The sequence below is a fragment of the Dermacentor variabilis genome, chromosome 1 (assembly GCF_050947875.1).
Source record: "Dermacentor variabilis isolate Ectoservices chromosome 1, ASM5094787v1, whole genome shotgun sequence".
Classification (NCBI taxonomy): Eukaryota; Metazoa; Arthropoda; class Arachnida; order Ixodida; family Ixodidae; genus Dermacentor; species Dermacentor variabilis.
Genome location: NC_134568.1, coordinates 31,415,923 through 31,439,643, shown reverse-complemented (window position 1 = coordinate 31,439,643; position 23,721 = coordinate 31,415,923). Strand labels below are relative to the sequence as shown.

The 23,721-nt window shown below is 43.4% G+C and overlaps 1 protein-coding gene across 1 annotated transcript in view; it reads right to left on the bottom strand.

The window, feature by feature from the left end:
- Fatp1 (Fatty acid transport protein 1) overlaps positions 1-23,721 on the bottom strand; it is a 120,754-nt gene that overhangs the window by 8,717 nt on the left and 88,316 nt on the right. Inside the window, exons 2-9 of the mRNA XM_075686255.1 lie at positions 15,987-16,137; positions 14,470-14,707; positions 11,967-12,128; positions 8,313-8,382; positions 5,493-5,694; positions 4,221-4,413; positions 2,963-3,106; positions 984-1,121 (exon numbers count right to left, since the gene is read on the bottom strand). Coding sequence (XP_075542370.1) covers positions 984-1,121; positions 2,963-3,106; positions 4,221-4,413; positions 5,493-5,694; positions 8,313-8,382; positions 11,967-12,128; positions 14,470-14,707; positions 15,987-16,137 — 1,298 coding nt within the window. The remainder of the gene's footprint in view (positions 1-983; positions 1,122-2,962; positions 3,107-4,220; positions 4,414-5,492; positions 5,695-8,312; positions 8,383-11,966; positions 12,129-14,469; positions 14,708-15,986; positions 16,138-23,721) is intronic.

The following is a 23,721-nucleotide window of genomic DNA, read 5'->3' as shown; positions in this document are numbered from 1 at the left end:
CGAAAGTAACAACAAATAAAATGTGTTGAATGCATTTTGTAACATTTCCAATTGCAATTGTGCTGCAATTTTGAATAATGTGTGCAAAATATTTTAGTAAAATTGGTGGGAAAGTAGATGGTTGGGTATTTCTGCTCAGTGTGGGTATGTCGTATGCAGCGGATTCACTTTTTTCATTGTTATTTTACAGTGTGTTGCACCAGGCAGAAGTTTCAAGTGGCTGGATAGGTGCTTTACAAATCTGCTAGGCATTAAATACTTGATGTTCTAATATCTGATGTTCCTGTAGTGAGTTGTTGCATGGAGTCCACATTCTGTAAACTTGACAAAATTCATGAAAGAAGTGAAAATTCTTAATCTATTTTCAGTAAGTTTTCAATCAACAGAGCAGATTGGTGCCTGAAAGAACTACACTCCACTGAAATATTTTACATATGCTTCACTGCATGAACAGTTCTGTACTGCGGCAAAGCTGACCTAAGAAAACCCGCCATTATGCAACGCGTATTAGACCGTTGCCTCATGCGCCCTCCTCAACACAGTTCTTGATCTGAAACTAAGTTATGCCCACACTGCCTGCACACAAATGGCTTGGATAAACATCTGACTTCGGCTAGCTACCTTGTCCATAATGGAAATTATGACGAGACTGTGCTGCATGAGGTGTCTTTTCTCCTTGTTTTTTTTTTTTTTCACAGTGGGGGGTTTGGCCAGATTTTTTTGAGATTTATGGCCATGTCCGCACAATCGGGAGGATTGGTCATAATTCAGTAGTCTCCCAAACAAATGTTTACATCTGTTAGATAGTGCCTACACTCAGATAATTGTCTATACAGATAGTGCACATAATTGCCTATACTCTGTAGATGTTTTGTGCCACAAAATACTATTAAAAACACTAAAAATCCAACGTTTGTGTGTTCTGCATTTCACTGAGGCAACAATGCAGATGGGTGACAAAGACAGATCATGTGTCAGCTCACCTGATGCAAAGGCTAAGTCGCCTTTCTTGAAGACATCCTTGTAGACCTTCTTGCTGGTGGCTGCCTTGTTTGCATAGCCATCGAATGAGTGAATGTGGTCATCACGCACAATGCGTCCCACAAGTTCGCCAACTTCATCTGAATCAAAAGGAGAGGGAGAGACAAACACAGACACCTTATTAGGCCGGAAGCAAGCGGAAAAAAAATGTTGCCACAAACACTCATGTAGCTATTGTTCAGGCAAATATGGCTAGCAGAATTGCTTCCCACCATGCCCTTTATCTTAAAACATAAATATGTTAATATTTTAGTTGAAATGAATAACAGCCACACAAATCTTGAAACGTCGACAGGAAAATATGAACTAGAACACATCTGATGTGCCAGTGATACATGATGTGAGGCTGCATCGCTGTGCAGACGACTGCTAAACTTAACCAAAGCCTAGTATTTCGTATCAAAGAGTGAATTGCATACGATATCTCGCACAGTGAAAATGTAAATATATGCATGCTAGTTAGTTTTGTCTTGTTCATATTTTAAACACACACACACACACACACACACACACACACACACACACACACACACACACACACACACACACACACACACACACACACACACACACACACACACACACACACACACACACACACACACACACACACACACACACAAACACATGATAAGAAGCACAATGAACTTCCTTCATTGGAAGTGCCATGCCACAGAAGCGGTTTAAAATAATGCTGTGTGGATTTAAGAGTGGCAGATGAATGAATGAACGAATGCCACAAAGCTATCAGGGAAGCACGGCTAACAGGGAAGCTCATCTTCCACCAGTGCTTGAGTGTATGCACTGAGGCTACTGTAAGGCTCCCTCTCCATGCGAGGTAATCATGTGTCTTGCACAGCAAAATCAGCATAGGAATTCTTAGCGTGCATACAACATTATGGCCACAGCTCCACAGTAATGGCTCACTGCAAGTAGCTGCAGTGTCAGCCAAGCATGAACCAACTATTTAAAGGGACCCTGAACCACCCCTCAGACTTCGTGAAACAACATAGTTCGCAGGTAGCATACGCTGCTGTGAACATCTCAGCCAAGTTTTGCTGTCGTACGTGGTGTGTGGAGCTCGCAAAGCAGACCACGCAGTCACCTTTTTCTCAAACGCTCTCCTTTCAACAGAAGGCCCTGCCCTCACTCTCTTCCAGATGCACTATTTCGTCATCGGACGCACTATTTCGTCATTCCCTTAGACCGCTGCTATTGGCTAATAGCCGATATCAAGCTGCAGTCGGCTACATGGCGTAGACACCGCGGCCGCCGCAAGGTGCTGCCACAAGTCCACTGGCTAAGTGCACTGTGGCTCGCTGAGGACAACTGTGTTTGGCTTATGTTTAGCACGTCATAGGGACCAGTGGCGGAAGAACTGGCGTCTACCTTAACATCCAAATTAAATTCTGAACTGCGAATCACGGTGACATTTAGAAGGCGGAGCGTTGTGGACACGCCTCACTGCGCTGAGCCTTCACAGCGCAAGGCACTGAAGAAGGAACGGGAGCACAGCGGATGCCATTCTTGATTGCCAATAACTCTGCTTTTGCTGAACGCATTGAAGTAGTTCTTGCAGAAAAGTATTTCTGACATAGCCTATTTTCACTTCAAATACCTTTCTCCACTTCTACAAAAGGTGGTTCAGGGCTCCTTTAAGCACTTCAGCAACCCATTGTAAACATACAGTGTACGTCAAGAGTGGATCCAAGATAGCATACATAAGGGAAGGATAGGGGAGCATTCTTTGAGTCACCTTTTGAATCATTCTTTTTAGCCATCTAATAGGGTAGTACATGCAAGCCAAGTACTTTCGTCATGCTTACACAGCACATATGGTTTACACAGCAGCATTAAAAGGTACTCTCACCATTCCGGCAAGTTTTGAAGGGAATGAAAATCGCAAGGATCCATTTCTCACCAGGTTCGCATGGGATGCAGAGCCCGTTCTTGTCCCTGAGTGGCTCACCAGTGGCTTCGTCTACTCGAATTAGCTTGACGGGATGGACATTGCCAGCAATCCGAGACACAAAACCAACGGACCCCACCTTGTTGTCGATGTTCACTGCACATTAAACAAGAGGTTAGCAGATCATTCTGCAGTACTTTACAGGTGAGGCAGCTTCCACACTTGTGCAAGAATGTTGTCTGCTTTAATTATTGGAATGAGAGACATTACTGTTGTGAGGTCACATACATAGCTATGAGAATTGAAACAACTGTTTGTGCTGCCTCCCAAAATACCCTAGTATTGATGCTGTCAATGCACATTTTTTCTGGAAGGATTCTGCTTGCTCACAATTGGCTGATTGTCACTGTCTCCTGAAAAGCATTGCTAAAACTTGCCCAAGCCACTAAATCGGTGCCACACTGCCACCTTGTTTTACATTAAAGTTGCAAAGGATTTGAAAAGAACTACGGAAAAAGTATGGGTAAACTAATAGGTAGAAGAGGCTAGAAATTGAAGAGAAAAATAAATAACTTGTGTCCAAGTCAGGTCGGAAAATTTAGCGTTCACTAAGAGCAAGTACGCTTTGCTTCACTTAGTGAGGTACATGCTGGCCTTGCATAATGAAGAAACCTTTGAAATATGATCTTGTGATCTTATTCTCCATTGCTTGACTATGCCAACTATTACTGTCCAAACTCAGTATGATGAAAGCACTTCCTTAGGCACCTAGGGCATGAAAAAGGATGCCTGCTTTTGCATTACCATCCTAGACAGTGACCGACAAGGCATTCACAAAGAAGTGACTGAAACAGAATAGTCGTGGGAATTTCCTTTCTTCCATTATTTCTGTTTCCTTAATCATTTTGATTGTGATGATGACACAAATTGTAGTGGCCCTTCAATTTTACTGAGGAGCTTCCCACCTGAATTCGTCTGGAAAGGGCATGTGTACTGAAGGACACAAACCATAAGTTTTAAAAATCTTTTTTTCCCATACTATTTTCTAGTATTTAGAAATGAAAAACGTAAGTATACATTCAGCTTTCAATTCAATATATATTTTTTTTATTCTGGAACTGCACCATTGGCATGCCTGTAATAGTTATCTGCAAAATCTCAAATGTTTTCTAGCAAAATTACAGTAAAAAGCAGCAAATTGCTTTTAAAATAATGTTTGTCTATCACCCCATGGTTTATCAGCACAAGATTGGTGTTGCTTGATACTCACAGACGTGCGCGTTTCCCTCTGTGGATCCATAGAGCTCACGAATGTCCCTGATGGCGAAGCGTTCTTGAAACTGGCTCCAAATTTGGGGCCGCAGGCCATTTCCAAACATCATGCGAATCTTGTGTTGCCTTTCCTGTGGACGCACCGGCTGAGCCAGTAGGTACCGGCAGATCTCACCAATGTACTGTGTCACCTGAAGCAAAAAGGCAAAAGATTTATTTCAGTTCTACAACATAAAAGTCATGCCAAGACGAGACAAAAAAAGACCCGAAGGCTTTATTGGGCACATACAGTTCCACATAAAAATGAAATAAAATTATCTCTACAGCAGTCATGTCAAACCTTAATTTTGAAAAACCCTTTTGACTGAATCTCAGCAAATCAATCAAAATATTTGCAGATCAACAAGGCACTGCAAGGCAGGAAACACTGTAGCCAGTTTAGAAAAGTGGAACCATGTTCTTAATCTGTTCAGAGTAAAGGGTAAAACAAACTTGGGCAATTTGTCAGCCATCCAATTCGGTATGTGCATGGTGTAATCTAACAGTTATGCCAAAAATGTTTTATTTTTTCCTGTGTACTTTTAAATTGTGACTGAAAGCCATGCTGCTTTTGCTTGGAGTGTTTTAGTGCTTATGACTTTCTTTTCTTACATTAAAAAATTCATGCACTGCACCTAGAGTTGTTTATCAGGAACATCCATAGACATTTTCACCTGATCTGATGCATCATTGTGTAATGTGTGTCTACGAAAAACTGAGAACATGCTTGAACTGTTAAAAATGCATTGATATTTTTTTCTTTTTCTCATTGAGCATCTTCTCTATTGTAAAGTGGAACATTTCACACTGTATGGAAACTTCTAAAGTGGCTTTTATTTGAGAAGTGCAGTTAAGAATTCGTGGGCCAGAATGGATGAAGTGAGTGTAGTTTCCATGGAGTGTTCACCTGCATTGGAAACTCCCTCTGTAGAGCTTCATTCTCAAAATGAAAGCTAGTTACAGATGAATGTGTTGTTGCTGTAACACTACCAATTATATACGCATAAATCCAGTATTCTCTTGCTTAAGCATCCTACCACAGTTTATTTAAGAGCTTACAATCTGTATGTTGCAAAATTGTGACAACCAGCTAGAAGAACAGCAGGTGATCATGTTGCAATGTGATCATGTTGCAATGTAATCTTGTGCAAACTTGAGTAAACTGAATATCAATGCTAAACAATTTTGCTGGAACTACTTTAAATAAGGTAGACTGTAGTTCTCTCCTTACAGTGCAGTCATATTTGATGCAGTCATCCCAGAAGCGGGAAGCAGAAAACTTGGATCGGATGGCAACCGTGTTTCCAAAAAGGAGAGCCTGCCCCACAGCAAGGATGCCACCTGCCGTATGGTACAGTGGCAGGGCAGTGTACAGGATGTCATCGGCCTTGATGGGCATCATGTACTTGGAAGCAGACACCATTGACAAATACCTGCATCCAGAACAAAATGTATGTAAGCATGCACTTAATTAAAGCCTGAACTCGTGAGATGAGCAGGTACAATAGGTGTAAGGTGCAGCAAACATAGGAGAGTCTCGACATCTGTGCAGCCATGGCAGAAGAAAGGAGTTCAATTGGTTCATGCCAAAACGAAATCTGGCAGGGGGGAGGGGGTGTTTTTAATGAAACAATGAGCACTTTTAGGTCCGAAAGGTTCAGAGCATGAGTGCCGAATGTGCAGGTGCTTCTAGCAGTCCATGTGGTCCTCTCGAACTTTCAACCCCTCTCCCCTTTCAACGTTGGCTCACTAAACTTTTATTGCTCTCCCCTGATATGCCACAGCGCCTCCCACGAGAAGCTACCAGTTATGTGTGTGGTAGGGTTCCCAATAAGGGTGTGTGAATATTAGAAAAGATCGGATATTATCAATAATATATTTTTAGTATCCGTATACAATTAAAAAAATACATATTTGGAAATGTTCGAATATTCAGTTGGATACGAACATTCGAACCAAATCGAATACATTGATGGCTGTGCAGGAGCAAACACGGTTTTTAACATTTGTTTATATCTAATCCAAGAATATTGGGGCGATCTTGCGCTGAATTTTGCAAGGATTTCGTGCTGCTAGCGAAACTTCGTTTGTAAAGCACACTTAGCCACTAGACGTCTAAACTTGCGGGAAAGCCAGCCTCTCAGTAGCAAGGGGCATGGGTTTGCGGGCAGCGAGGGTGCACTTTTTAGAGCTCAGCTCTTAATGGCCCGTTCCTGCAGTGAACGTCGGTATCGGCGGCGGCGTAACCGACCGATCGAGCACATAACTGCGAAGAGGCAGGGAAACTGGTTTCATGTGGACCCGCCCGACCGCTAGATACGTACTTCGTATCTGGTCTCAGCCAGACCGCTCGTTTCGTACCATCGTCTGCTCGCGTCAGCTCTCACTCGCGATTGTTCGGTTTGATCTCGTTCGCGCTTGTTTCAATTGTCACGGTTTGCGATTGTTTTGTAATCTGAGTGTATATGTCCGACACGAATTGTGTAGTACTTTCTGGAAACCATGCGGCACCAGCGATTACACTGGAACCCTCGACGAGTGATGTATAAAGGCCGACGCGCTTGACCCGCAGATCTCATTTTCGACGATCGCCGACTCTGATACAAGTCTCTCTCAAACTCTTTGCCTCAATATATCGCGAAATGAAAACACATATATAGCTGCGCTCAAATTTCACATTAGGGAGTATTGTAATCGTCGGCAGTGCCACCCCCAATTTTGAGCTTATTGCGACAGCATGTGCGGTGAGCGACGACTGGCACAGGGTGAAATGCCTCCGAGTTTACGGGCATTTGATGAGGTATAATAAGGCATAGTCTGGCAAGAACAGCTAGTGGAAATTACTAAATTTTCCTAGTTAACATGAGCCAAATACACAATGCTTTAGTATAACGGCTTACTGGTCTAGTTTAACATTGACAATCCAATTGCGATGTTCCAACATAAAGATATTTGATTTGTATTCAAAAACTGATATTTGCACACCCCTAGTTCCCAACATTAGTTTGAGACCTGTGGTTTACTGGCACTTTGCTGTCTACAGTTATTGACAGCCTACTACTAGGTACAAAACGCTAATGATAGCCATTGGCAACTATGGTTGCACACAACATACCCTAATGAGAACAGCAATATGACAGAGAGCACCTGAATTTGCATGGCAGCTCAATATATCTATGAAAAATAAGTGTACCCATGAGACAAAACATTCAGCGGGCAAGCCACTTGGTACATATATAAGCGTCCAGTTTTAATGGTGTCACGAGTGATCATTGCTCAAAAGCAAACTATGGTGTTCCCTCTCACATTGCTTATGAGCACTTATGCACTCGCTGCTTACAACAGAATGGTGCACTTGACATGCTGGCACTGCAACCTTATTGAATGCTCTACAGCCCATTAATTACACCATCTGGCTGGAACTGTTATCTAATATTCCATGTCACGCAGTCCTATGGCAAGTCTCTTAGTTCAGCACCTATAAGAATTAAAGATTCATAAACTGCTACCGAATAAGTAGAAGCAATTGTACTGGCTACAGCAAGTCAGAAGGTTGAAAGCAGCTTTGAAAACATGAGACTTGTGCAATCTGAACAAGTTTTGTCGAGTGTGTGTACGCTGCACAAGAGCATTGGATATAGCAAGGTGTGACAAAAATGTGCCACTTTACAGCATAAGCATGAAGACTTGTTCAGTTCAACATAACTTTTTCTCAGCTGCTGTATCTCAGTATCAGAGTGATATTGATACACCAGCAGATTAGTCTTAGTTTCACTTTTACACATGTCAAATTTAATTATGAGCACACAAATATGAATTTAGTTAACCATCTTATGTTCCTCACACATTTAAAAAGTAATGAATGGACAAATCACTGAATATACCAGCACATCTGTATGATCTGTTTGGTACAAGTGCCATCCAAGGTGTAACATACAGGGCGAAGTTCTTCTTTTTTATGCAAGTCTTGCCATGTTGAATTTGTCACCCTCTACACAGCAACATATGCACAAGTTGTCATGGCAGAACCAATAATGCAGTATGCGCTCACCTGCTGTGCTTTATGATAGCAGCCTTGGGAAGACCAGTGGTTCCAGAGGTGTAAATGTAGACAAGTTTATCTATAGAGAGAGAGATGCAAACAGAGCTTTTACAAATCGACCTTGTCTTGTGTGGATCCCCTGCCAAGACTAGAGAGTATGGCAAGTTCAGTTTTTAATCCCGTGCATGTAGTAAGATACACATATAATGCACCTTACAAGAACATTTACCCAAGTGGGTGCAACTATCAATGCTGTATGCACAAAGTGCAAATTTTTCAACACAACTTCATCCCTTGCTGTTCGTAAAAGTGACCGGAGCGATCACAAAGCACATATTCAGGCAGATTTCAGAATGTGAGAAATTATGCTCTAAGCATTAAAAAAGAAAGCTTACCTGAAACTGCATTCAATTTCTAACCTCACACTCAGAAAAAGAAAGTCAAATCTAGGCTGAAATTAAGCACTCGCTTGATTTCAACGTAGACTGAAGTCGTAGCACATGAGCCTGGATGCAATCGGCCTTATTTCAAGAAAGCAGCCTGCTGGGGTTTCTGACACAACTTGTTATGCCAAAATATGAATGAAATGAGACTTTTGCAGCAGGTGAAGGTATCAGATGATTTGGAAAATTTATCAATTATGGATACATCATAATGAATTGTCATTCAGAAGAAAACTGACAGCTTTACTGGGACATACAGCTGAAACTAAAAAGTCAAATCAAATTGTCGGGTTCAAGGTCACAAAGCAACACAAGAGCTATGAAAGACACCACAGTAAGGGGCCCCAGGTTATTTTTGACAACCCTTTAATACCATGCACTTAAATTTAAGTACATCGAAGTTTTTTTTCATTGTGCTCCAATCATATCATCATAGCCTTAAAGGGACACTAAAGACAAATATTAAGTCAGGCTAAAGGGATAGATCAGTGCTTGAGAAACTCCAAGGCCTCAATATTATTGTGAACAGGGCCTTAATAATCGAGACATTGAGGTAAATGCAGGACATGAATCGAGACTCCCCCGGGACAATCAAGTACTTGCCCAATGACGAAAGCACTCCTCAGTTAAATTCTGTCACTAGTACTCAACCACTCGTTCCCCAAAAATCCTTGTATTATAAGACGAAATAAAATGCCACTTGTCCAGTTTTATTTCACATTTAGAAAAAAAGTACTCATTGAAATAACGCGGACAACGATGCAGGCGGTCGAAGGGTTTCATTTTCTTGACTCTGTGCCACCCACACTTTCGAGTTTCTGTAGCTATCGCGGATTGCTGCACTGGTTTTGCTGGCTTGCAAAACTCGCACAAGCTGCTAGTAGTGAAGAATTCAACTTTCATGTGATGACGCCAGATGCCCGAATGGTCTACGCCCCTTGACCAAAACGCAGCTGCAGCGGCGAATCCGCCGATCTGTCTTTGCTCGGTACCGCCGTCTGTCGGGCTCACTAACGGCAGCAAAGGGTGGCAATGGCGTATGCAACATCACCACTCCCCTGGTTCGGTGGCGGCATATTTGAAATGCGATAAAGGTATTCGGACCCTTCAGATGCATTTTTCTCATAAATGAAGTCTTTTCTTGGCACGAGACAAGCGTTCCAAGGTTTCTGGAATGGTATTTAAATAGTCCACGTCGACTTCGTATTTGCTTTTAGTGTCCCTTTAGCTGACAGCCGAACTTGCAATCTGGCACCATAGCCAGTGCCCTTGAGCTACCCAGCGAGTCTGCTGAAAGTATTAGAGATATTTGCACAAACAGCCTATTTAATTAGTTCCATAAGCCTAGTTGGTTAAAGGTCCAGCTATCTGTATAGTACTCCCAAGTACAATACTTTTCTTACTTTGCTCAGTTTACTAATCACAATGTTCATAATTATTTATTATTTTAATTAATTAATGTACCAACATTGTCTCACATTATGAAAAAAAAGTAACAGATCACAAGAACAGTTATTAGGCTAAAATGTAATTGATTGCACTTATCAATGACAACCTCAAAAACTAGTTATGCAACATTACTTGCCTTTCACATCTCTTGTAGGAATTTCACGAATATACATACAAGCACAGAAGGATGTTTATGACACTCCACTGAAGAATGTTGATGAAAACATCAGCCCCACGATCCACAATTAACATTTCATCACAATGCCATACCTAAATGGAATTTTTCAAGTTTAGACATAGTTCCCTGCAAAGCCTTCACTTTTTTTTTTAAAGTGGCGGCCCCATGAACTTGCATGTGAGGGCATGCTCATGTTCAAGGCTTCTGTATAGCTTGACCATTGCTGCTATGCGATGAAGGAAGCGTTCCCTCTGGCAGCAATGCTTGGTGTCCTATTCACATGCCTGAATATCTATTATGTACTGTTCACAATTTCTTTGCAGGTCTCAAAAGGTCTATTCCAGTCGCCCTGCACTTTGTGAACTAGTTCTAGCCACTTCAGAACCAGTTCTTACTTGTGCAGAACCGGCACAGCACCACTGGCACAAACCCTGCACTACCTCTCTGCCGAGGGCAGAGAATGCTGCGAACTCGTCCTGCATGAAGCCTGCACTGGGTAAAACAAATGGCGACGTGTATGTTGAACTGATGAAATGAATAGAGAAGTGCAGCGCCCTCTAATTTAGTTCAGAAAGTGCAGGTGAATTGAATAAGACCAACAGCATAGGTTTAGTCAAGTGCAATTTGTTTTTACTGAGCTGATCCCATTCTTTCTGCCATTCAGCTATTATTGAATTTCTTATGTGACATCTGAAATTTTGGTGTTGTAATCGGGCATCAGAAAATGGTTCATCTTTAGCAGCTACAGCCAGTGCATCTGCTCTCTTAGTCACTGTAATCCAAATGTGGCTAGGAATCCAGCAGGAAGTTACCTCTAAATCTGCATTGTTGCACTGCATAGTTTTGTATTTTGCAGACCATTTGGTTTTTAACTTTATTTCCTGGAAGCCAGTGTTTTCATTGTGCTTAGTGAACCCATGAAGATGATGGCTTTTTCAATGTTGTACTGTGTATCCATTCTAAGGCATTCATTACTGCCTGTAGTTCTGTGGAAATCCTGGCATTGCTGGGTAGCCTCATTAGTGATTCATGGTTGCTTCCTGCTATTGCTGGCCAAACAATCTAGGCCTTTCAAGCCATCTGAGTAGTATTGGATGTGGCTATTGTAGCTGTACTGTTACTGTAATGGTAAAAGATTTGATGAAGTTGTATTTTGCCAACTTGGAATTGGCTAGACACATTCAACACACATGCATCTTTTCCTCGGGAGAGAAGAACCTGTCTGCAAAGCAGTTTTAACTGCAAACCATTTGTTAATATCATGTTCTTTATATGAAAACAGCAGGAAAATGTTTTTTGGCATTTATAGGACTATTAACATTCCACACTGATTATAAACAAATACAGCATTCACTCAAATATCAACAAATTATAAACACTGAACTGGCACATTATAGCCAAGCATAGCTGCCGCACCAAGAAATTTTTAGACAACAAATAACATAACTGAATGATTTCAGAAGACAATTAAGTGCTACTACTTGGAAAAATGTATACATTACAAAATTATTGTGGGAAGAACTATACTGACTAGACCATCCCAGCACACAGAGCCAAACCACAATCTGTGTATACATGTTGCTTGCAACCTACCATGAATGCTGCCTTTGTAGTCAATATCTGCAGGAACTGATGAGCTGTTTTTGATAAGTTCCTCCAGATCAACTGCTGGCAGAGGCTGGGTGTCACAAGCACCATACACATAGTACTGGTAGTCACCCTTCTCCATAAGGGAAGGGGCCACATCCTTCATGGCTGCACAAAGAAAGAACAAAAGGGTGTCACCATCAAGGTTCACAGCATACACTGTTAAGCTGGATTCACACGACAGGCCTGCTTGTGGACAAATCAATCATGTGATATACGGCATACATTGGATCACTTCACAGCTAGCAATCATGCCGTGAACAAAAGCAGACAATGCATACAGCTTAACCCTACTCTCGCTTTTCAAAGCATGGGCAACAGTGCAAACACATCAAAACACAGTGTGTGCTCACTCGTGGCAATCAAGCTAACCATACGAGCTAAGCATTTATTTACCATGTTTCAATGCAATGAGCAGTGTCGAATAGATTGCACACGGTAGCTGCCAAATTAAGGCGTTTTGCCATTGGTACCTTGGTATCTCGCCAAAAATCCCAAAAGTGATGCTTCTTTCGGCCTTATCGTGAATGACTTCACGAGGACCGAGTGAGCGCAGCACGAATGGGTGATGTATAATAGCGTTAAATGCAATTCGCAAACTGAAATTGTGATTCGCTCCGTCATGTGAATACAATTTCAGAGTCATAGATGCATATTGCATTAGGCTGAAATTCAGCACTCTGCAATCCTAAAGAATGCCTATAGACAGTCACTAAGCAGTCTTCTGAAAACCACACTTTGGCAAAGAGGCATGTTGCTTACTATGAAGAAAAGCCAATGCACCCTACACTAATTCAAGGGTTCTAGAATTGAAGAAAAAAATTAGTGTTCAAATTCTAGCCAATACAGTCACAAGTTACCACTCGCATGATTTTATAGTACTGCAATGGAAGCTAAAAACGGGGCATCTCCGTTACTTTTGAAGATATACACCCTAAAAATGAGGGTACAAGGTGACAAATGTGTACACTTCCGGCAAGAAGACAGTGACTGTAAAGAACTTGAAATACAATTATTAATTGTATGTAATGGGCATACTGAGAAATACTCCTGTTTGCTAGGGCATACACAATGTCCACAGAAACAGCACAAACATGCCTGAGACATTACACAAGTCAATCTATTTTTCCTTGTCCACACAATGTTCTACCTGGCTTCAAATATATAGACCAAAATGCTGTTTCCACCCTTCTGTGAATTTAGGTTCACAGAAAGGTGGAGCCACAGTAACAGCGAGCACACTTCACCAGCCATTTCAGACAGCAGAATGTGTCACTCAAACTTGTCTGTTATGCAGCTATGATACATACTATTTTGATCACAGTGAGTCCTGGCCTTAATGCAAATTATGATTTTGTATTGTTACAATGTTTAGAAGAAAAACATACAATCACTATATTCTGCCAGTGATAAGAACAGGGACACCAATAGAGAAACTTTAAAGAACTGTGCAGAGCAATGATAATATACATAACATTGAGATAATTATAGATCAAACATGTGTATATGATGTTCTAGTTGAGATTGAAAAGAAGTGGAGCTGGGCAGGCCATGCAATAAATGGGCTGTTAGAGTGACACAGTTGAAAGTGACAAGAGAATCGGAGAGAGAGGAGGGACTTGGAAACTTGTGGATATGGAGCACATTTGGGTGACACAGGACAAGGGGTGTGTGAATAGTGATTTTTGAAGCTGAATCAACTGCCGATTAAATAGCGTCAGAAGCAAATCAAATAAAATATTGAATACTTTTCTAATAATGAAATGCCATTAATAAATTAATAAAAAATTATGTTCACATCTTAACATTCTTAAAGTTAGCAAGTGTCTCTCACTACATAGTATGTCACATAGCATTGTTTATTAATAGCACAAACAAAGCATTAGGAGCAAGAAAGTGGATTCTTCGCATGCAAAAGGCTCTTTAGAGAGTGTCAATGATCACTGTACAGCCTGTGAAAAAGCCTGCTCCACTACGCAAGTTCTGATGTTTTATGTCTATAGTATGCCCGTGGGGGTGAAAATTTACCATACTTTTGTTCCAATTTTATGTTTACTAGGGCACAGTTGATGTTTTGAAAAATTCTAGAAGTATTCGAAAAGATATGAACATTCATTAATAGTGACTGTTCGATTTGAAGACCAAATGGAAAAGGACACCGTTCGATTCATTATTCGAAAGGTTTGAATGTTCGCACACCTCTAGTTAGAGATCTTTGGGACAGGCCTCTGTACTAGAATAAACTTTGGGCTGACAATGATGCCTCATGCATTTCTCTGGCTACATACCATATTGCTCATGAACTATGGTAAAAAGGTAGAATTTAAAGGATGTAAAACAATACAAGCAGCTAAATAAGGACCAGTGGTCATCGAGTGCCTGTCTAATTGCAAAGCTGCTCCAACATCTTCCACTACAATGGAGGCATGGTAAAAAAACTCATTCACACCATTGGCCTGTTCCTTGCCGAAGACAATGGCCTTGGCATTGATGCAGGTGAGGGAGTGCAGAAGCGGATCAGACTTGAGGTTAGTGTTGACCAGAGCAGCCACAATGCCCACTTTGGACATTCCCAGCCAAAGCATGACAAATTCTGGCCGAGAGTCCATAAACACGGCTACTTCATCACCAGGCCTCAGTCCCTGCTGCAGAAAGCAGTTGGCCACCCTGTTCGTGAAGTCATCCACCTGTGAACGAGCAATAACAGACATTCAATGCTCTTGAAAAGTTTCAGGGAAAATTGCAGTCAAATTCCTGTGGTGAAGAACTACCAAATAATTTTTCTGTCAGAGTGCAACATCTACACGATTTCCAGAAAATTTATACAGTCTGATAATTCCAAAATTTTGGTTGCATTTTTGTTGCATTGTGAAGCTGCTCAACTAAAGAAAAACATTTTATTATTTCCCTGTTTGGCTTCCTAAGGAGCAGAGCAACATGCAAAAAACCAGCCAACCAGTGAATATTCACAAGGCATGAATACCGAAAAGATGACATTACATATTACAAGCTACTGTTTACATTGATGAGCACTGCAACATATGGCACAGCAGTCTCGCATGTGAAGTTGTACACACATTCAAATGCAACCAGGCATCAAGATCATAATTATGTTTTCAACCATATCATACTCAACTTGAGATTATTCAAGTACCAAATAATTCAAGCTACTAAGGACCACTGAACTGTATATTTTGCTAGGCTTAAGAACTCGCCTGCAAAGAATCTTGGTGTGTACCTCTGTGACCATTTTACTAACATCGTGGTCTAAGAAAAAAAAAAAAGAAATGTACTAATATGTATACAACTACAATGATGACATTGTGTCTCCCTTTTACTATCAGGCCCTTCATAAATTAAATGGATATATATATTACCCGATTCTTACAGTAACAAGTTTACCTCCTACTTGATTTTGTTCTCCATACCACCACATGGTAAGTAGAGCAGAAAACAAAACCATTTTGTCTGATGCTGCTTTTCAGTAGGCTGCCTTTATATGCTGTATATTATCATTTCTTGATTGGAGGATAGGATTGGCAGTATTCAGCTCTCATCATTATTCCATGACAAGATGCTCACTTGTGCCCTTTGTTTTCATTATCTTCAAAGTATGTAGCACAATTAATTTCTTTCAACATGGAAACCATATTATGGATACAGTAGAGGGGTGGCGATAATGCTCATGACCACCTTCTGGACTCCTTGTGAAATTTTTTTTCCTTTTTTTTTTTTTTTGAAGCAAATTTCATTAGCCCACCATTTACACGAGCCTTTTTACTTTCCGCACACTATTCAATACTTCTCGACTACTTGTGTGAAACTCATCAGCACATACGAGTGCAAAGCACACCTGAGCAAGATCAAATGTACAACACCATGAGACAACATTTTCATTGTCGCACCACAGCTATCGTGTGTCCAATGTGAAGCATGGTGATGAACAAACATAACAGTCACATTTACCTGTTTGAATGTCCATCGGTTGTGCTCCATGATGAAACACACCTTGTCCATGTTCTTGTTGACCACGGACTGAAACACCATAGGCACCGTCCGATTGGCTTTGAGGCATGATTTGAAGTATAAGCCCGTCTTAGTGATCCGAATCAGGCCCCTGCATGAAGAAAAATTGGAAACACATGTTACTCTTGATTCTTGCCTTCATCCTACAATATGCATGCTACACACCACAACAATGGTTATAATTATGATTCAGCATTTTCGGTTTTTATTTTGAATGCATATTTTCGTTTTTTATCAGTTAATATCTATACAGCTAAACATTTATGTTTTCTGATTTTAGCATTGCTGTTAAAATAAACTGATGAATGAAGATGCCATCTTTATGCTAGTCATTTTACGTCAAACTAGGACAGGAAGAAAGAAACACGCACACACAAGTACAAGTGAGCGAGATATTGAGTCCACACAGCAACTGTACATTTCATTTCCAATCAAGTCACGATCTGATTATAATACATACAAATGCATTTTCCCAGGTTTTCTTCATTACTATGCACCCTTGCTTTTCTGTTTAATATACTAAATTTAGGGAATCCACTTTCAATGTTTACACTTGCAACAGGCACGCTAAGGAGGTGAAATGCCACAGTACCTAACATTGGTAAATCAATCAAATGCGATCACCAGGAGACAACCAGTACCACATTTTCGAGGACAGCATACTGCCGATATTCACACAGCTCTTGCTTCAGGGCTTGAATCGCATTAGTGCCACTAACAGCAAGTTACTAACAGTGAAGATGCTCTTGTAGATCAAGAAATATGGGGCATTTCAGGCTACACATTTGGGTCATTGATGTGCCCATTAAACCAGAACTATGTCAGTGCAGTGGTGTCTCCCATGGTACCCGAAACGTCCCTTATGACACTGTATTGCAAGCAAGGAATAGGCATTGCACACAAGCATGTCCTCAGATTCTAGCTTTTTCTGAGATTGTAAAAATCGAGGTTGAGTTTTCTCTAGATGCTGGTGGTATGGAAGTTCCATGACGGAGACAGATGACCCATCCACTGGCATTTCAACATGTCCACAAGAACGATCGAGAACATTCGAGCCACTCTGTTACTCATGCACCCAGTTGTTGAAATAACTGACCTTTTTCAGTTAAAACCGAATTCAGCAAAATGAATTTGGCAGACTTTTGTTTCCCCCCTTCCCCCTTTTACACCGAAAATGCTGAACCCTAGTAATAACATGGCTTGTACAAGATGCTTGGACTCATTTTTCCTTAAAGTCATATTGCAATATTATAATTCAGCGTCATTTATTACACAAGTCAAGTGTTTCCAAGCTTGGCTACGTATGAGGGTTTGATAAATATGTACTCTTCTCATAGCATGGTGCAACATCTCATGCTGCAAAAGTAGCAACAGCTAATAATATAAGTAGGGACCTCGCAGTTTGTGAATGGCCAGTTCATGAGACTAACAAGCTGAAGCACTGTTTTTCAATGCTGCTTCCAACAGCTCTAGCATTTCGCAAATTTTTTCGCTATTGGATATCTTGCACAAATTATTTAGGTAAACAAGAACTGGAGAGTTTGGACTGCAGGAGAAGTTTTGCAAGCAGAAATGAGCAGGAAATGAAGGCAATAAAGGCAACCTAAGCTAACATATTAAGCTGTAATCTAACTTAAGCTAATGTACAGTCAATGAAATGTGCTCCTCACACTGGGTTTTCATTTGCTATTAATTTTTTAACTATGCTTTATGCTTGCAACAGACATACACGATCGTCTGTTGTAGCATGTATGTAATACGGGTGTCACATGACCACTTTCGATCGCGATGATCAAACCCGATCCGCATCGAAATACTCGACCGCGATTGGCTCCCTGGCGCAGCTTACGCGAAGAAACCGATCACGACTGAGAAATTTGATCCCGATGGGGCTCGATTGCGATGAAAGGTGCGCCGTGTGATACCCTTATAAAACTTAAGGACCTGTAAAAAATACGTCAGGACACCACAGATTAAGTCCAGTATGTAAGAATTCGCTGCAATTCATCGGTCGGCAAATGTACACGGTGATTTTGTTTTCACGCAACGCATGACGCCCAGCACAACTTCCGCACATGTCTGCCACATTAGCGCAACACATTTATTTCAACCAGATTACTATCTGCGCCCTCTCTTTTTCCGTAGTTCGCAGCGACGACGTTAGGGTGCGTACGAAAATGCTAGCGGCGGCGGCGGCGACTGTAGAGGAAACACTGGCTGACTGGCACAGCAGCGCTTCCTCGACCAGTTGGCGCTGGGCGGACGCGCACCTCGCGTGCCCCCATGAGAGCGGCGGTAAAAAAACAGCGCGCCAGACAGACAGACAGACAGACGTAGTGACGCGCGGGGAACCACCGCCGCGCGCCCGAGGCCAGGAGAGCGGGTGCCAAGGATGAGAGAACGACGAACCGCCGTACGATAAAGCCCCTCCGCACGAATGTTTCCTTTTCCTTCCGACAAGAGAAAAACCAGTTTGCCGAGCAGCAGCTAGTTTTCACTCTTGCCGTTCTGCTGCTCCCATACTCGAACATGCGTGGAGCCTCACCCGCCCCGTAGAAAAGTAATGAAAAAGGTCGAATGCTTCGAGGAATGACCGCCGCAGGAGGAGGGAGAGGCATCGGAATGCTCGAACCGCAGAGATGTCGTACATACCGCCACGCTTCAGCTAAACAAAAAATTAGCGGGGAAAAAAATCAAATGCAACCCAGGGCGGTTTCTCTCTCTCTCTCTCTACTATGTGTGCGTGGGGGGGGGGGGGGGTAGAATAACTAAGAAACGTGCGAATACTGCTATTTGTAACCGAATCCAATAAAAAATTCGAACAGTTTCGAATAGTTTGTGGATGCCGAACTTGTTTCGTCGTGCACTGCAGAACAGCGAGGAAGTGCTCCGGTACCATCACGTGCCACAACATGAAGAATGCAAGCGCTTCCGTAACAGCGAAATTTACACTATAAGCAAGTAACCATGCAGCAGTACACTATAACCGAGTTGCATAACTGAAATGAACGTGAATGAACAACAATGAATGAATGAACGATAACTATGCTGTATATATTACCTAACACGAGCCCGGGGCACGATATTGGCACTTGCATAGTACAGAGTCGAATAATGATAGTCCATAAATGGAAGAGGGTATGAAACGTTGCTTGACGCTGAACTGTGCATGCCTGGGAGGTCGCAATTATTTCAACTGTCGTTCTCTAAAAACATGCAACACGGACCATGCTTCTCACATTTACCATTTGGTGATCGACTTACGGCAGTGGCGGCCAACCTTATCAGGCTATTATGTCTCTTCCTCTCACTTCTCGGTATGTGGCGGCGCAAACTTATATTTGGACAGGAAGCTGGCGGGAGACCTCGTCAGAAAACAGTCCGGCGCTAAAAAGAAGGCAAGTTTAATAACAGGGAAAAGTGTATCATTACAGAGAGGTCTGGCCGTGTCGCATCACCTGTAAGCGCCTGAGCGTACGGCAAAAAAGTCCGCCTTGTGTCTGAGGCAGAGAGAGGATTGCCATTTTGCCTATACACGGCCGACACGGAAATGTGGCACGGCTAAAATGCGCTACATTCTCCTACGTTTTCCTTGTTTTCATGTTATAGTAATCAGCTACTCGGTTACCCCGATTCTTTTTTGAGAACTTCTCGCAGACAACAAAGCGCTGCCACAGACAGCGTCACGTTAGGTTCCCTAAAGTAGATGGACTTGTAAAAAACGCCGCCGGTTATATCTTTCGTACACATCTCTTGCGTATACTCGGACGGCAGTGCAAAGGGTTTTGCTTTCTACTGTCGCATGAAAAGATAAATGGTTAACGAACGCAGGTGTTTGCAGAACTGACACCGGAAGCAGCGTCCGCGCCTTTTCACGCTACATGCGTGCGACGAATTTATGCCATGCTAGTCTGTCCGTTGCACTAAAGCGACTGTTATCAAACAGTAATCTCGATAAGGAAAACGATGTAGTTGGAAGCAAAATGTCCGCGACAGAAAGCCGTCGTTGAGCACCAAAACAATTTCGTCAAGTATACGAAAGCGAATTGTAACGTTCGAACACGCAACCGCAAGGGCGATAACAGAGCGCCAGTTGCGCTTGACCACAACTGGCTAAGCAAAAAAAAAAAAAAAAAAAAAAAGAAAGAAAAAAAATATCGCACTGAGTTTTTATGGAACTCTGAAGAGGACCGAAGAGGCTGCGTATAGTGTTATACCAATACTAATATTTGTGTGACGACGCGCAGTTGCCAACTTTCAAGTAGGCGAAGTCGGGAACGAGGGAATCTGGCGACCGACCCAGGAGCCGCTGGTCTGTACGTGTAACCATGTTCCATAAATTTCATTTATCCCTACCATGGTAGCGATTTACAACAAGAAAGGTGCAGTAGTTGCTTGGCTAACACGGCTAGCAATGCTGATAGAGGCTGGTGAACAGCCTACAACAGAACTAGAATTGCGAGAAAACAGAAACCGCCTTTATGTGGATGACAATGTAACCGAAGACAAAAGAGAAGAATGTGCAACCGAGCTGTCAGGCATCTCGTTTACTGTTTATTCGGTAGAAAAAAAAAAGGTAAACTAGGGACATTTGGCCGTACCGGCTGGGTCAAGTCGGGACTCGGGACATTTACTCAAAAGTGAGGATTGTCCCGCTAAATTCGGAACGGTTGGATATCCGGCCTTTAAGCTTCCGACACATAAGTAGGTGTGTCTGGGTCTGTTTTTCTCAGCTCCGCGACGCGAAAGTCAGCTAAGCTCTCTTCATTTAGCGGTCCTCCATTGTCGCGTAAGTGAGCCTCTGCTGTTTTCGTCAAAGGATTCCACGCACAAGCGGCACACGCTAGACGGGCACGAGGCACATCCTTACGTTGCTAATGGCGCTCAGCTCGAAATAGTTTTCTCCGCGCTAAGTTTCGCGCGCTCCGCGGCCTCGTTTGGTGGGTGGGTGGAGCGGTGGGCCGGTATAATGTACACCTGTCTGCCGGAGGGAACGGCGACCTCCCATAACGGATTCCTTCTGTCATGGCGAGTTTAGTCGGGGCTTATTTACAAAACATTGCGCAAGCTGTCATAGAAGCGCGATATCAGGTATTCCGGCGCAGCCACATAGAATATACTTTCTTTCTGGGTGCTGGGCTGAACCCCGGCATAGAGAACAAGCAGGCGGAGAAAAAAAAAAAAAGAAGAGAGGAGGTAATCCCGCCATGGACACACGCGCAATGTAGGGAGCATTACAACACGGATGTCGCCGCCTTTCAAACAACACCCCTCCTCCCACTTGCCACAGTTGAGGCATGCGCGAAGCTATCATGTCCCCCCTTCCACGCGGTCTACGAAATCCGTCAACATCCTCCAAAAGACCGAGCAACGTATGCGCGAAGGCTCGCGTGAAAGGCGCTCGACAGTATGTATTTCACGTGCGCACCTATTATTATACGTCTACGTGGACACAAGTTGCTCACAGCGAAACGTCGCGGTCGGTTTTGCCCTTCTTCCCGATAACACAGCGTTTTTCACAGTCGTCGACTGGTTCTCCCCAAGTGGAACCACGTGCAGAGCCGCGCCGCACTCGAGGGCAATGCAGCCCCATATACAGGCACACACGCACACACGCACGGAACCGTGACAGGAGAGGCCTCCTCCTCGAAGGCGCCCGCGCCGAGCACGAGAGTTGCGCACAGACACGCAATCAGGCGGCAGAGGAGACAAGACACTGTGCGAGGGCGGCTCGCCTTTCCAGACCGACCGTCGCGGCTGCAGCCGACCGAAGCAAGTGCGAGGAAGCGCGACACGCAATGAACGATCGATCACGCTCCGTGCGCGCGCAAGTAGGTGGACAGGCAGTACATGTCACGCGACCGACAGACAGCCTGCGACCATTAAGGGGCGCAACGAGCGGGAACAGTAATAAATAAATAAATAAATAAATAAAAACTGGACAAAGAGGGTAGAGGGATAGTGATGCTCGCGGAACACCTCTGACACCTGTAGTGCACACGTATTTAAATTTAACTAGAGGGCGCCAATTCCCGCATTGTACTTACATTGTACAATTCGAGCACAGTAAAATTCGATTAGCTCAAGCAGACTAGGTGAATATTTGTCGCCGCGATGCATAGTTTCTGTTTCAACATATTCTTTCAAAGTACGTACCGAATCAGTGACGAACAGATTGGAAGTGTTTTGGAATGCGCGGGAAAGGGACACTAGGTACAAGCATGTCCGCCTAAGTTCCCCTTAAGATGTGCGATCTTCGCTTTTATGCCCACCCACACCCTCCCCTCCACCTCGAACGTCATGAAGTGACGAGAGAATAGAAAAGAAAAACCGAAGAATGGAAATAGTGGGAAAGAAACGCGTGTAGTGCGTGCGGCGTACCGTTGGCCACGCGCCAGCCGCGACACCCGGGTGTCGCCGACGTGAGTGACAGGTTTTGCAAACCCACTGCCGCTACAGCCACGGAGTCGGGAGGAGAGAAAGCGCCGTTCTCAAGACACCGGCGAACACAGGCACAAGACAAGTGGAAGCGGCGGCGAAAGGATGATTGAAACGCCGTGGCGAGTTTGCCTGGCTTCTTCTGCCTCAGGTGGTCCCCTCCCCTCCTTGTATCTTCAATTACGCGACACGCCTTCCCCGCAGCTGGAAGATGCGCAAAGAGAGGTTTACAGTGCTACGGTGCTCATATGTGTAGCCATGTAGAGGCAGTCGAGTTTGCTGCTTCCAAAGGCATAGTGGAGAGGCAAGGTCACGCAGCACAGACCGCACCGCAACGAACCTCGATAGCGAGCTGTTTAAACTTGCGTACGCTGCCGCAAATCGTCAGGCCAGGTTATACTCAGGCGTGCGCTGCATGTTATGGCCCGTGTTCGGCTAGACGTTTGTTTCCAGGTTTCAGGTTTACAATATTATTGTTTGTAGCGGATTTATTTATTTTTTGTTTGTTTCTTTGCTTGCTTGCTTGTTTGTTTCATTCCCTGTTTTTGTTTCTCTCCAAGGTGCAATCCAGGTCGAACTTCCCCGTTTCTTAAAATCGGGTTTCAGCCAAGTCTCCGCGGTTCCGCTTCGGTACCTTTCCCCGAGTATGCCAGGTCAGCGTCACAAATCGTGAATGTCGTCGCCGTGCGATGAACGACGAGACGGAGCCCTAGAGATGTGCGCTTTGTGCACCCGACCATGTCCTCCGCTGGCTCTCGGCTTTGCACAGCGCTCCGTATCGCGCACGTGCGTACTTTAGAGAGAGAGAGGGGGGGGGGGGTAAACGCTTCACCCTCCTGCATTCAGCAGTCTTGCGCACCGTTTTAGCCTGGCCTGATCAAAAACAACACAAGGAAGAAAACGAGAAAAAAAATGCATAAATGCTTCAGCCCTCTTTATATGCTTTAAATGCATAAAGAGGGCTCAAACCTGTGTTAGTTTCTGCGTTATTGTAATGCCAGTGCAAGGACGTACCGAAGGCCCTCGCCCGAATCGCATCGTCCACGCCACAAGCTGTCCAAACGGACATGCCCCTTCGCATGCGCTCGGGTGCGTGCGCATGTGCTCTCGAGCACACGTACTACGCAGTGCGACACACGCGGCTCATCATCGCAGAGAGCTAGTCGGAGTTGGCACGCAGAAGTATACGCGCGACTGTGGCCTAATGGTTAAAGCATCAGTGGGGAAAGTTCGGGAG